At 42.6% G+C, this 14,732-nt stretch overlaps 1 protein-coding gene across 4 annotated transcripts in view; it reads right to left on the bottom strand.

Annotated features, from left to right (window-relative positions):
* Fam222b (family with sequence similarity 222 member B) overlaps positions 1–14,732 on the bottom strand; it is a 48,596-nt gene that overhangs the window by 7,105 nt on the left and 26,759 nt on the right. For all 4 annotated transcript variants that reach the window (XM_090350574.1, XM_090350576.1, XM_090350578.1 and 1 more), the window contains exon 2: positions 4,095–4,210. In XM_090350574.1, the coding sequence (XP_090206700.1) occupies positions 4,095–4,176 (82 nt within the window). In that variant the 5' untranslated portion in view covers positions 4,177–4,210. The remainder of the gene's footprint in view (positions 1–4,094; positions 4,211–14,732) is intronic.

The raw sequence follows: 14,732 nt of genomic DNA, 5'->3' as shown, positions 1-14,732 counted from the left end.
ACAACAGAAACTCCTTTGGGGTATGTAGTGGCTCAGGCCTGTAATCCTAGCTACTCAGGAGGCTGAGATCTAAGGATCAAGGTTCAAAGTCAGCCCAAACACAAAAAGACGTAAGAATCTTATCTCCAATTAACCTCTAGAAAACGGGAAGTGGGGCTTGGCTCAAGGGTAGGGCAGTTAGCCTTGAGCTGAAGAACTCAGGGAAAGCAGCCAGGTCAACTTCAAGCCCCATGGCCCACAAAAAAAAAAAAAAAAATAGGAAAAAAGAAAAAAGAAACGCCTGGGAGTATGGCCTAGTGATAGAGTGCTTGCCTAGCATACATGAAGACCCGGGTTCAAGTCCTGGGTACCACATACACAGAGAAAAGCTGGAAGTGGTGCTGTGGCTCAAATGGTAGAGCTCTAACCTTGATAAAGTCCAAGGACAGTGTTCAGGCCCTGAACTCAAGTCTAGGACTGGGAAAAAAAAAAACAACTCCCCTATATAGCTAATATATAAATATAACATTCAATACAGTGCCTGATACATGATATGTACCTGTTAACTAGTCTCATAATTTTATCCACTCACAGGCTCAACTCAATATTTCTATACTCTTCCACCACTAGAGGGCAGACAGGCATCCAATGAAATAATAAACAATCATTTCTGCATTTGTGCTGGACACTGAGAGTTAAAATTGTCATCTAAAAGTCAGTGTGATACTAGGGACATGGCTCAAACAATAGGGCACTTGTGTAGAAAACATAAGACTGAGTTCAAACCACTAGTACTGCCAAAATGAGAAGATAAAAATGAAAACTAAGAAATCTTAAATAAGCCATATATACAATGAATGTCTAATAAGCCTTTACTACCCCCTAAGTTTTGTTTGCTGAGATAGGGACTTGCTATGTAGCTCAGGCTGGTGTGTTCCTTATATTTCTCCAGCCTAACCTTCCTGAGTGTCAACTGCTTGTCAGATGGCTCTCCTTTTATATCACATCTCTAGAGGAAGCTATCAGAGTGTATTAAAAGATATAAAAGTAGGGCTGGAAGTTTGGCCTAGTAGTAGAGTGAGTGCTTGCCTAGCATGCATTAAGACCTGGATTTGATTCCTCAGTACCATATACACAGAAAAAGCCAGAAGTGGTGCTATGGATCAAGTGGTAGACTGCTAGCCTTGAAAAAGCCCAAGGATAGTGCTCAGGCCCTGAGTTCAAGCCCCAGGACGGGCAAAAAAAAAAAAAAAAAAAAAAAGAATAAAAGAAACCAAACTTTTTTGCAGTAATGGAGTTTGATCTCTGGGTCTATGTGCTATTCTTCAGCTCAAGGCTAGCACTCTACCACTTGAACCACAGCACTACTAGCTTTTTCTGTGTATGTGGTTCTAAGGAATTGAACCCAAGGCTTCATGCATGCCAGGCAAGCACTCTACCATTAAGCAGAACTCCCCCCTCCCCCCCGCTTTTAAATTAGTGGTGCTGGAAAATAAATGCAGGGACTAATGTATAGGCAAGAATCCTAACTACTAAGCCACACTCCTATCCAGTTTCATTTTTGTGCCAGACTTGAACTCAAAATCACTTCTCTCAGGGCTAGGAACATGGCCTAGCACACAGGAAACCCCAGGTTCGATTCCTTGGTACCACATATACACAGAAAGCCAGAAGTGGCGCTGTGGCTCAAATGGTAGAGTGCTAGACTTGAGAAAACCCAAGGACAGTATCTAGGCTTTGGCTTCAAGCTTTAGGACTGGCAAAAAAAATAACAAAAACAAAAAACTCCCCTCTCCCTGTCTCTGCTTTTTCACTCACTGCTGACACTTGACTACTAGAGCCATGCCTTCAAGTGCAGCCTTTTTTTTTGCTGCCTCACTTAAGAGTCTTTCAGATTTTTCTGACTGGCTAACTCTAAATTATGATCCTCAAATCTCGGCCTCCTGAGTGGCTAAGATTACAAGCATGAGCTACTGACTGGCACCTGGTTTTACTTTGTTTTTAGATAGGACCTTGCTAACTTTGCTCGGGTTGATCTCAAACTTGCAATCCTCCTGCCCCTGCCTCCTAAGTAGCTGGGATTAGAAGTATGGACCACCATGCTTGGCTAAGAAGCTTCCTCCCCCCACTTTTCTTGCTGCAGTACTGGGGTCTTATGTTTACTTTGAGCTATACCCCCTAGCCTGAGACTAGATCATTTTTTAATGGCTGATGATGTCACAGAGTGAGAATTGTGCCAAATTCAGCTGCTGTGTGGGATTTTTGTTGTCTTCTTTTGTTTTTGGCTGGTCCCGAGGCTTGAACTCAGGGCCTGGGTGCTGTCCTTGAACATATTTGCTCAAAGCCAGTGTTCTACCACTTGAGTCACAGCTCCACTTACAGCTTTTTGGTGATTAACGAGTCTTATAGATTTTCCTGCCTTGCCTGGCTTTGAATTGCAATCCTCAGAACTCAGCCTCCTATGCAGCTAGGGTTACAGGCATGAGCTACCAGCTCCTGGCTTGTTGTGTAGTGCTGTAAGACATTTTACTGGACTGCACTTTGCTAATTCCTGTCATGAAGGATTCAAGTAAAGTGCTGAAGCTCTTTGTCAACTAAAAGAAAAATCTCACTGCATCACTGATTTCCCCCTTTGGCTCTGATAGGGTAGTCTCTTTCAAATTTAGGGCTGTTGCTATACATAAAATATAAAATATAGGGCTGGGAGGATGGCCTAGTGGTAGAGTACCTGCCTAGCATGCATGAAGCCCTGGGCTCCATTCCTCAGTACCACATACACAGAAAAGGCTGGAAGTGATGCTGTAGCTCAAGCGGTAGAGTGCTATCCTTGACAAAGCCCAAGGACAGTGCCCTGGCCCTGAGTTCAAGCCCCAGTATTGGCAATACATAAATAGAATATTTTCCTTGCATATCATGTAGTATGGGGTTAGAACAAAGCAATCTGAGAAAAAGTGAACTACAACGTTCCAATTCTAGCCAATTAAGACAGGAATCTAAAACAGTTCTCAAAGGCTTAATCTTGAGGGAAATACATTGGCAAGCAAATGCCTAACAGAGCTAGTTCCCAACCCTTCTGAGGGCAAAAGCTCCTTTATTTTCTGTGAACTGAAGTCAGCTGGCTCAAAAGACAGACAGTAACACCAAAGGGAATTATTTCCATGGTAGAACATACAGCTCAAAACAACACAATGGTATAGTTTATTTTAGAGACACAGTAAGTACTCTGGAATATGAGTTTTCATCCAGTTCCTCAAATTGCAGTGCCTTTTTTTTTTTGTCTTTTTGTGCTGGTATTGGGACTTCAACTCAGGGTCTGGGTACTATTTCTTTCACTTAAGGCCAGTGCTCTACTTCCCATTTTTTGGTGGTTAATTGGGGATAACAGTCTCACTGACTTTTCTGCATGGGCCAGCTTGGAACCAAGTAGCCAGGAGTCACCAGTATCCAGCTATATTGCAGCACTTTTTGAAGAGAGAAAGACAGAGAGAGAGAGACAGAGAGGGAGAGAGAGAGAGCCAGAGAGACAGAGAGGGAGAGAGAGAGAATATGTGCGTGTGTGTTCTTTTATTTTCTTTCGTTTTTTTTTGGTCAGTCATGGGGCTTGGACTCTGGGCCTAGTGTTGTCCCTGAGTCTTCAGCTCAAAGCTACCACCCTACCCCTTGAGCCACAGCTCCACTTCTGGTCTTCTGGTGGTAAACTGGAGATAAGTCTCACACAGACTTTAGTGTCCAGGCTGGCTCTGAACTGTGATCCTCAGATCTCAGCCTCCTGAGTAGCTAGGATTACAGGCATGAGCCACCGCACCTGGCTATGTGTGTATATTTTTTTTATAAAGTTCCTTGTAGTTCTTTTGCTTAACAGAAAGCTACCAGTAGTAATTAAGGTGAAGATCATATACATTATGGAACTAGAGTATTAAAGAGAGTCTCTGATCACAAAAATACCTCACATTGCTGATAGGCAGGGCCTTTGCAGCTGCTTTCCTGCTGTTTCTCTTTATGTGCTTCAAAGTGTCAAAGGCAGCAAAATTCAGGATTAAGGTTCCCAAATGTGCCTACATGTAGGCGCAAACCAAAGAATCATATATCCTTTCTTGGGAATCTAGATGACTTACATTTCTGAAGTCCAGTGTTCATCTGCGTGTGAGAAAGAAGCTGAATGGACAGGTCACCTGGCCCTGGTAGACAGGCTAGCATGGCACACCAGCATCAACACAACATAGGGCTCACACTGTAAAGAACAAAAACATACACAGCATAAGGCAATTCATTCAAGGAAGGCAGGAAGATTAGATAGGTATGAGCAGTATAGGTCCACATTTAAACAGATAAAGCAACTTAATTAGTAGCATACTGGTTGACATCTTGTGAAGTATGGTAGTATATATCTGTAACACCATCACTTGGGAAGCTAAAACAGGAGGATCATGAATTCAAGGTCAGACTGGACTACATAGCAAGTTTTAGAGTAACCTGGAATATATACAAGACTTTTTCAAAGACCATTACTATAGTTAAAATGATATTCCAGTTAGCAGTTATATGCATGGGAGAAGTCAAAACTGGCAAATGACTATTCATATAAATTATTGAAAAATACAGGTACATTTGTAAAGCTTGAGCATACCTAAAGAAAACACTGGCCTTTGTAGGACCTAGCTCAGTCCATTTGTAATCGTGATTTCAAGCCGGGTAAGTCAGATTATTTCTAGCATTTCTAGAAGCATTTTAGTATATAAATTACAATGGTGCACTGACTTGTGCTGATCTGAAGTCACTCCTCCCTCCAGCCCCTACCATAGACAGGGTCTTGCTATGTAGTTCAGGCCAGCCTTAACCTCATAGTTCAGTCTTGGGAGTACAGGCAGATACACCCAAACCTGGCTCTGGCTCATTAAATATGTTGGTGTCGGTGTGTGTGTGTGTGTGTGTGTACACGTGCATATGTGTGCATACCAGTGCAAAGGCTTCACAGTTTTCTCATGTAGTTCTGGTGCTCTATCACTTGATCTATATATCTCTAGTTGCAGCTTTTCTGCTGGTTAATTGGACATTAAGATTTTCTTGGATCTGTTCTAGCTGGCTTTGAACTGTGGTCCTCAGACGGTACTCTCCTCAGTACCTAGGATTATAGGAATGAGTCAATGAAACCTAAACAGGGGTCTTATTTGACATGTCCATATATTCATACAAAATACCTTGATGAGGCTCATCCCTTCTATCATTTCCCATACTGAACTTAGTTTCAAAAGGAAGAAGGTGCAAAGCATCCTAGAAGCATTTTGAGACAGGTTCTTACTAGGTAGCTATGGCATATCTGGAACTATTAATCCCTCCCAAGTGGTGGAATTACAAGCCATTGCCACCTCACTTTGCCTACAACTAACCACTTCTGATTTTAAGGAATTAAAGAATTCATGTTTTTCAGTCTATTAAACAATTAAAGACTTCCTGGACTCTTACCTGGGCACTGGTAGTTCCTATCTGTAATCGTAAGTTACTCAAGAAGTTGAGATCTCAAGATCACAGTTCAAAGTTAGTCAGGACACCGGGCACAGTGGCTCAGGCCTGTAATCCTAACTACTCAGGAGGCTGAGGTCTGAAGATCAAGGTTCAAAGCCAACCCCGGGCACAAAAGGACCTGAGACTCTTGTCTCTAATTAACCCCTAGAAAATGGGAAGTGGGGCTTTGCTCAAGGGTAGGGTGGTAGCCTTGAGCGAAGGGATAACGCCCAGGCTGAGTTCAAGCCCACAAAAAAAAAGCTAGGTCAAGAAAGTCTATGAGACTCTTTTCTTTAACCAGGAAAGCCAGGAAGTGTGCTGTGGACTAGTAGTATAGCACTAGCCTTGGGGGAGAGGGAAGAGGAGACAGTGCTCAGGTCCTGAGTTCAAGCCCCAGGAAATACACACATACACACTTCCTGGACTCAAAAAAAAAAAATAAAGGATAACAAACAGCAGCTCTTTGGACAGATGATACTCACCAATAAGACATACATTGCTAGGACATAAACCCCTGCTGTTCCCAAGAAGTCCTACAACAATAGAAGCTCCTTTTGTAGTAAAAATGAACTCTCCAAATAAGCAGAATATAGTGAAATATATGAACTTCCTTCCCAATGCTGTAATACTTTCAAATCAAGGTTGCATATTAATACTTTAGATCACAACAAAGAGTAAAGGAAAAGTTCAAATGCTTTTATTTTGGGGGGTGGTGGGAGACAGTCCCAGGGCTTGAATTCAGGGCCTGGGCACTGTCCCTAAGCTTTTTTTGCTAGCACTCTACCACATGAAACACAGCACCACTTCTGGCTCTTTCTGTTTATGTTGTGCTGAGGAGTTGAACTTTATGCATGTTAGGCGAGCACTCTACCACTAGGCTACACTCCCCACTCCAGCTCAAATTTTAAACACCACAAAATATTTCCTTTAGAGGGCTTTCTCAGGTATGTGAAACTACCTCAAAATGATGAGCATCTCAGAGTCCAGCTTAAAGGATCCAGTAGCTGAAATGATACTTTTTAAAAGAGGCTGTGTATACTGTGTCTAAGATAGTACCTCAGAAAAGCAACAGAAGAATGAATACCTCAGTGAAAATAGAGCTGCTTTGGAGTTCTGGCACAGATTGAATCTTTTTAGGTCTCTAGTGGGTGGGACAACTGAATGAACGCAGTGTGCCGAATGCAGTGCATTAAGAAATAAAGACAAATGATCAAGGTTGTGCTTACAATCTGTTTCCTTATAAATGCTGGTCTCTATTTAATAACCTCTCTATTACCACCCTAATATAGCTCAGGGCATAACCCAGGAGTTAACAAATCCAGTGTTGTATAATAGAACTTTTTGGTTAATGACATGGGTGCTAGTGGCTCACACTGTAATCATAGCCACTTGGGATGCTGAGATCTGAGGATCACAGCCAAGGCCAACCAGGGCAGGAAAGTGTGAGATTCTTATCTCCAATTAACCACCAAAAAACTGGAATTGGGGGGGGGGTGGCGGGAGTTTGGCCTAGTGGTAGAATGCTTGCATGCATGAAGACCTGGGTTCCATTCCCTCACTACCACATACATTGAAAAAGCTGGAAGTGGTGCTGTGGTTCATGTGGTAGAGTGTTAGCCTTGAAAAAAGCCCAAGGATAGTGTTCAGGCCCTGAATTCAAGCCTCAGGACTGGCAAAAACAAAAACATTGGAAGTGGTACTATGATTTAGAAAAACTCAGGGACAGTGCTCAGGCTCTGAGCTGAGCTCAAGCCCTATAACTAATAAACAATAAAAAAGTCTATAATGGAGGGGCTGGGAGTTTGGCCTAGTGGTAGAGTGGTTACCTAGCATGCACAAAGACCGGGGTTCGATTCCTCAGTAACACATACATGTGTTCCCATTATCCTTTGATAGTACAGGATGCTTGTGAAGCATGTGGTCTACCCCTTGAGACACACCCTCAGACATTTTGTGCTTTTTATTATTTTGGGGGTAGACTTTCACATTTTGCCCTAGATCAGCCTCAGACAGAATCTTCTTACCTATGTCTCCTGAGTAGCTGTGATTACAGCTTGCTTGTTGGCTGGGATGGAAAGGGAATCTTTTCTTTCTTTTTGCCTGGGCTGGCCTAAAACTTCAATCCTCCCAATCTCTGCTTCTCAAGTAGCTGGGACTACAGATGTGTGTTATCTTGCCCAAAACTTTACTGGACCTCTTCTGTGTTTTTGTTTTGCTGTGCTGGTCCTAGGGCTCAATTGAATTGAGTGTTGTCCCTGAACTTTTTTGCTCAAAGCTAGGATTCCACCACTTGAGCCAAACCTCCACCTTTTTTTTCTGGTGGTTAATTGGAGATGAGTCTCAGAGACTTTTCTTCCCAAGCTGGCTTGGAACTGCTACCCTCAGATCAGCATCCTGAATAGCTAGGATTAGAAGAATGAGTCCCTGGTGCCTGGCTAAGAAGAGGCTCTTAAAACATACAGCCGAAGCCAGTGCGGTAGCTCTCACCTGTAAATCTAGCTACTCAAGAGGCTGAGAACTGAGGATTAAGGTTCAAAGCCAAAGCCAGCCCGGGCACAAAAGGACCTAAGACTCTTATCTCCAATTAACCTCTAGAAAATGGGAAGTAGAGTTTGGCTCAAGGGTAGGGCAGTAGCCTTGAGCTGAAGAGCTCAGGGACAGGGCTCAGGCCCAGTTCAAGCCCCATGACCCCCACACACAGACACACACACAGAGCCAACCAGAGTAGAGTGATGGCTCAAGTAGTAGAGCACTAATCTCGAGCAAAAAATTTCAGGGAGACAGTGTGAAGGACTGACTCTAACTTTATTCCCCAAAGTCATACAATACAACAGGTGTACACAAACAAGCTTGACCACATACACACCTGTCCACAGGCAGGTTATTCCAGCCTAGGCCTTGTAAAAAGTTCCGGTCACCCCAGGTGATGCATTCCATTCCCAATCTAACCTAAAGTACCTATCCCTAGCCCCCTAGTAATTACGGCCCGATTTTTTTACTCCTTTCCTTCCTTGTTAAGCTCTATCTAAGCCTACCCCCAAATCCAGTCCCTCATACAACCTCCAAACCTATGGGAAGATCTGTGCTGCACTGGCAATGAACAATCTTGGCCTGTTAATGATTGAGTTCAGCCTATTCCTTTTCCCTTCTCTTCAATTTTCTTAACAGGGTGAATGAGATAAATAAGGTGGAATGGGGTAAATGAGATGGATGGAACGGTGAGATGTGATACATGGGGTAGACGAGATGGGCTAGATGAGATGATAGGACCGGATGTGACAGGAAGAATAAGGTGGGATGAGTGAAGTGAGATGGGATGCATGGAATGTAGGGGGCAAGATGGGTGGGATGGGTGAGATGGATGGAGTAATGAGATGGATGGAGTAGGATAGTCTGGATGGGATAAGATGGATAGTTGAGATAGGACGGACAGGATGTGTGAACATGGGACAGGATGGTAGAGTGGGTTAAAGTTCTAAGTGGGAAGTCAGCACAAAATAATTAAATACATATACAGACAGACAGACAGATACAGATACACACACACACACACACACACACACACACACACACACTAGGACAAAGAGCCTAGGCCTTGAGTTTAAACCACAGGATCCGCAAAACAAACAAACAAAAAACACTACCAACCAGGTGCTGGTGTCTCACAAATGTAATCTTAGCTACAGGGAAGGAAGGGGAGGGGAAAGAAAAAGGAAGAAGCACATTTAGTTTGCAGAATAACCATTAAATAATACTGAAGTGGGGGCCAGGAGAGTGGCCTAGTGGTAGAGTGCTTGTCTAGCATGCATAAAGCCCTTGGTTAGATACCTTGATACCACATGCACAAAAAACCAAAGTCGTGCTGTGGCTCAAGTGTAGAGCACTAGCCTTGAGAAAACCCAAGAATAGTGCCCAGGCAAGCACCAGGCCTGGAAAAACTAGAGAAATGAATAAGTAGATTAATAAATAATGCTGAAGTGAACGCGTGAAATAGCAAAGGGAAGGATCATTTTTTTGGGGGAGTGGGGGGAAGGAGTCAGTCATGGGGCTTGAACTCTGACACTGAGCTCTTTAGCTCAAGTCTAGTGCTCTACCACAGGGTCTTTTTTTGTTGTTGTTTTTTGGTGGGTCATGGGGCTTGAATTCAGACTGGGTGCTGTCCCTGAGCTCTTCAGCTCAAGGCTACCACCCTACCCTTGAGCCAAGCCCCACTTCCCGTTTTCTAGAAGTTAACTGGAGGTAAGAGTCTGGGGTCCTTTTGTGACAGGGATGGCTTTGAGAACCTTGATCCTCAGATCTCAACCTGAGTAGCTAGGATTACAGGCATGAGTCATGGAGCCCGCTCCACAGGGTCATTTTTATTTAAAAAACAAAACAAAACTATTTCCCTCCTTCTTTCCTTATTTAGAAATGGTTATTTCAAATATATTTGCAAGCTGGGCACGGCGGCTCAGGCCTATAATCCTACCTACTCAGGAGGCTGAGATCTGAGGATCAAGATTCAAAGCCAGCCTGGGCACAAAAGGACCTGAGACTCTTATTTCCAATTAATCTCTAAAAAATGGGAAGTGGGGCTTTGCTCAAAGATAGGGTGGTAGCCTTGAGCTGAAGAGCTCAGGGACAACACCCAAGCCGAGTTCAAGCCCCATGACCCACAAAAAAAAAAAAAAATTGCAGCTTTCCATTAAAAGAACATTCTAATATTCTTATAAACTTAATAAATACATCTTTAACATCTTATCCAAGCCTACAGTTTTCCATTTCTTTCTGTCTTTTTTGGTGGTATAAGGGTTTTGAACTCAAGGCTTCATAGTTACTAGGCCAAGTATCTACAACTGAACCATTCCTCCTTTGCATTTAGAAAATTTAAAGTACACTCTTCTATACATTATCTGACAAAAAAAAAAAATCAAAGTAACAAAAGAGAATTTAAAGTACAGTTGGAGGCTAGTGGTGGTACATACACCTGTTTTATGGTGCTACTGGGGCCTTAATTCAGGGTCTCACATCCTTGCTTAGCTTTTTTGCTTAAAGCTGGCACTCTACAACTTGAGCCATACCTATACTTCCCCCCCCCCTTTTTTGGGGGGGGGGGAGGAGGCTGGTTGTGGGACTTGAAGTCACAGAGCCTGGGCTCTGTCCCTGAGCATCTCTATGCTCAAGGCTTAGAGTTCTACCACTTGGTCCACAGTGCCACTTACAGCTTTTTCTGTTGAGGAATCAAACCCAGGGCTTCGTGCATGCTAGGCAAGCACTCTACCACTAAAGCACATTTCCACCTTAATTGGAGATAATGTTGCACACATTTTTTTTTTTTTTTTTTTTTTTTGCCCAGGCTGGCTTTAAACTGAGATCCTTAGCTCTAAGCCTCAAGAGTTGATAGAATTAGAGGTATGAGCCACAGACACATGGCTCTTGGAATACTTGTAATCCTAGCACTCAGGAGGCAGAGGTAGGAGGATCATGAATTCAAGGCCAGCCTACACTACAGAGCAAGTTCAAGACAGCCTCAGCTACATAGTGGAAGCCTGATTTCAAAAAATAAAATACAATCAAAAGATCAGTCTGTACCTTGCTGATTAGTGTAATGTTACAACTAATAGGGGGTACAATGAATGGCATTTTTCTATCTTAGTCTACTCTCTTGTAGAGAGAATGAACTCAAGGGCATAATTTCAGAACATAAAAAGCCATTATGGCTATTCCTAATAGATTCTTTTAAAATATGATCCTATGCTCCTCTTCAAAAAGAAGGACAATATGTGAGATGGATTTTTACAATGCTTTGACCTCATGTCTAAAAGAGGTCTGCAAAAAGAAATAACTGCAATGGAGTGAGTGCAATATGTCATAGTGGTTAATAAAATCCATCAAGTTCATACTTCAGCCTTGGGTAACTGCAGCCAAAAACTAACTTGCAAGTAATTATCACCACTATCTGCAATAAAAGTTAATTGGACATAATTGAACTAATGCCCTAATCACAGGGAAGCTGAAACTGGCAAACAGCCCATTCCTTCTGCTACTTCTATCTGATAGCAAATGAAACTGCTGATAATTTGTGGACAAACACAAAATTACTGTTTCCCCACTGCAAATCAGTCAGCAATTCCAACAAATGCCCAGAATGGCTAGGCCAGGAGAAAAATCATTAACTGGTGCTTCCTCAGATAAAGATGAATTTTAGCAATAACCATGCCCATTAGGGCTAATGGTTGCTGAGAACTGTTAGGTTCCCTTAGACCTAGACCCTAGGTGAGGTACTGTAGTCTTATCTCCATGATCCATGTTCAGGAGGACCTTGTGCCACTAGCATGTACTAGTGAGAAGGGAAATAAGAGGTAGCTGAGTGGTGGTGGTTCATGCCTGTAAATCCTACTCAGGAGGCTCAGATCTAAGGATCACAGTTTGAAATGAGCCCAGGCAGGAAAGTCTATGAGACTCTATTTCCAACTAACCACTAAACAGCAGGGAGTAGAAACCAGGGGCAGGAGCCGTGGCTCAGGCCGGTAATCTTAGCTGCTCAGGAGGCTGAGATCTGAGATCAAGGTTCAGAGCCAGCCCAGGCACAAAAGGACCTGAGACTCTTATCTCCAATGAACCCCAGGAAAACGGAAGTGGGGCTTGGCTCAAGGGTAGGGACATAGCCTTTAGCTGAAGAGCTCAGGGACAGGGCTCAGGCCTAGTTCAAGCCATATGACCCACTTAAAAAAAAAAAAAAAAAGCTGGGAGTAGAGTTGTGGCTCAAGTGGAAGAGCACTAGCCTTGAACAAAAGAAGCTCAGGGACAATGCCCAGGACCTGAGTTCAAGCCATGTGACTGTCACCAAATAAATTAATTAATTAACACAAGGCTAGTACTATTACACTAATGATTTTTTTATTGGTCTTTTTTTTTTAACTGTATTTTTTTGTCTTTTCTTTTTTGGCACTGGTGATTGAACCCAGGACATTGCACTTGCTAGGAAGTGCTTTGCCACTGAGCTACATCCCATCCCTAATGACTTTTTTTCCTCCTTCCTCTTCTTCCTCTCCTCCTCCTCCCCCTGCCCCCACTTCTCCCCCCTCCTTCCTCTTCTTCCTCTGTGGTTAATGGGGCTTGAACTAGGCCTGGGCTCTTCCCTGAGCTCTTCAACTCAAGCCCCTGGGCCCCTTCAGTAGCTAGAATTACAGGTGTGAGCCACCTCGCCCCGCTTCTTTTTTTCTTTGTGTTTTTTTATATTGTTATTATAAATGTGATAGTTACATAAGTCAGGTAATGCGTACATTCCCTCCCTCTTTTTTTTCTGTTGGTCATAGGGCTTAAAATCAGGGTCTGGGCACTGTCCCTGAGCTTTGTTCAAGGCTAGCATTCTTCTACAAATACCATTTCTGGTTTTCTGGTGTTTAACTGGACATAAGAATCTCACATTTTCCTGCCCAGGTGAGCTATGAACTGCCATTCTCAGATCTCAGCCTCCTGAGCATGTAGGATTATAGGCATAAGCTACTAGCATCCAATATATGAGTACATTTCTATTTGGACAATGTCACCCATTCTCTCTCTCTCCCCCTCAGTCTTCCCCTCCCATCTCCACACACAAGTTATACAGCTCATTTTAAACATAGCACTAGTGAGTACCACTGCTTTTGTTCACCTTTTGTTCCTCCATTAACGATTTGTCTTTTAAGAGAATCTTAGGTAACCTAAGTTTCAGACAGGAAAAATATCATTATTGATCTGCTTCAATAGCAAAAACTAAATCACTTCTGAATGGGCTTTGTACTTGACAGATTCTGTATAGCCTGACTTATTTACCTCTACTTCTTCTCAAGCAAGATGTGTGCCCGCCCGTTCTTCTGGAATGTAACATTAAACTCTTCCTTTTTCAATTGTGTCCACAGTCCTAGGGATTTAAGACTTCTAAGGGTATCATATATCTCAGGAAGTCACTCTATATTACAAAAGGTAAAAACTGGTCTGCAAAATGATTAGGCAACTAGTATCCTACTGAAAAGGGTAAAAAGAGAAAAGCTAGGGCCAGGACTTTGGCATAGTGGTAGACTGCTTGCCTAGCATGCACGAAGACCTGGGTTCTATTCCTCATTACCACATACATAGAAAAAGCCGGAAGTAATGCTGTGGTTCAAGCATTAGCCTTGAGAAAGCTCAAGTGGTGGTGCCCTAGCTTTGGGAAAGCCCAAGACAGTGCTCAGGCCCTGAGTTCAAGCCCCAGGACTGGCAAAAAAAAAAAAAGAAAGAAAGAAAAAAGAATCAGGGGCCGGGACTGTGCCTAGTGGTAGAGTGCTTGCCTAGCTTGCATGAAGCCCTATAGGTTCAATTCATCAGTATCACATACACAGAAAAAGCCAGAAGTGGTCCTGTGGTTCAAGCACTAGCCTTGAGAAAGCTCAAGGACAGTGCCCAGGCCCTGGCTCAAATAGTTAAGTGCCTCTTTACAAGTATAATACCAAGAATTCAATCTTGTACTAATTTCTCTCTTTCTCTCCCTCTCTTTCCCTCTCCTTCTCTCTCTCTCTCTCTGAAAGAAAGCATTAGATCTAAGCTCTAAGTCTGACCTTATTACCAAATCACTAAGTTATGGGGACACTGGTGGGATATTAGTTTTCCCTACCTCAAAGAAATGCTAAATACAATGAAAGTACACTTGAATACTTACCTAATTCATTGGACAAAAAAAATCTAAAAGCAAAATATTTCTTTTAATGTGGAAAATGATTTTTGAACTTAAGAAACTCTTGTCTGAACCTTTTTTGAGACATTGTATAATTATACCCTAAACTATAATTTATATTCAAGATACCCGGTGGATCCCTTGGAATAAGACTAATATTTGTTTCTTCTACCATACAAATTTACAGATAATGAAATCACTAAGTGAAAATTAAGATCTGGCCAAACAAAAGACTCCAGTATTTAAAGCACACATATAGAACTAGGTTTGGGGAAAGAAGCAAAACCTAGTACTCTCAAAAAGCAAATTAACTTGAGAGTCTGGTTGGGAGTAATAATGGTTAAAAGTTTTCATCAGAAAGATAATTTTATTTTGAATGGTTTATAACACAGGCCGTATCAAACATAGTGTGGGTAATTAATTCTGTGGGCTCTTCTTTCACTGCCAGATTGAACAGCTTTTGAGGATAATCTCCCTTACTCTCTTAGGGCTCAGTTGGAAGATTCATTATTTATGCTCTCAACTGTTTATTCTGTCCTATTTTCCATCCATCCAGGCCCAAGGGCAGTGTTATCAC

The sequence above is a fragment of the Megascapheus bottae genome, chromosome 17 (assembly GCF_031878675.1).
Source record: "Megascapheus bottae isolate mThoBot1 chromosome 17, mThoBot2.hap1, whole genome shotgun sequence".
Taxonomy (NCBI): Eukaryota; Metazoa; Chordata; class Mammalia; order Rodentia; family Geomyidae; genus Megascapheus; species Megascapheus bottae.
Note: the sequence above shows the minus strand (reverse complement) of the source record. Positions and strands in the feature narration are given on the sequence as shown.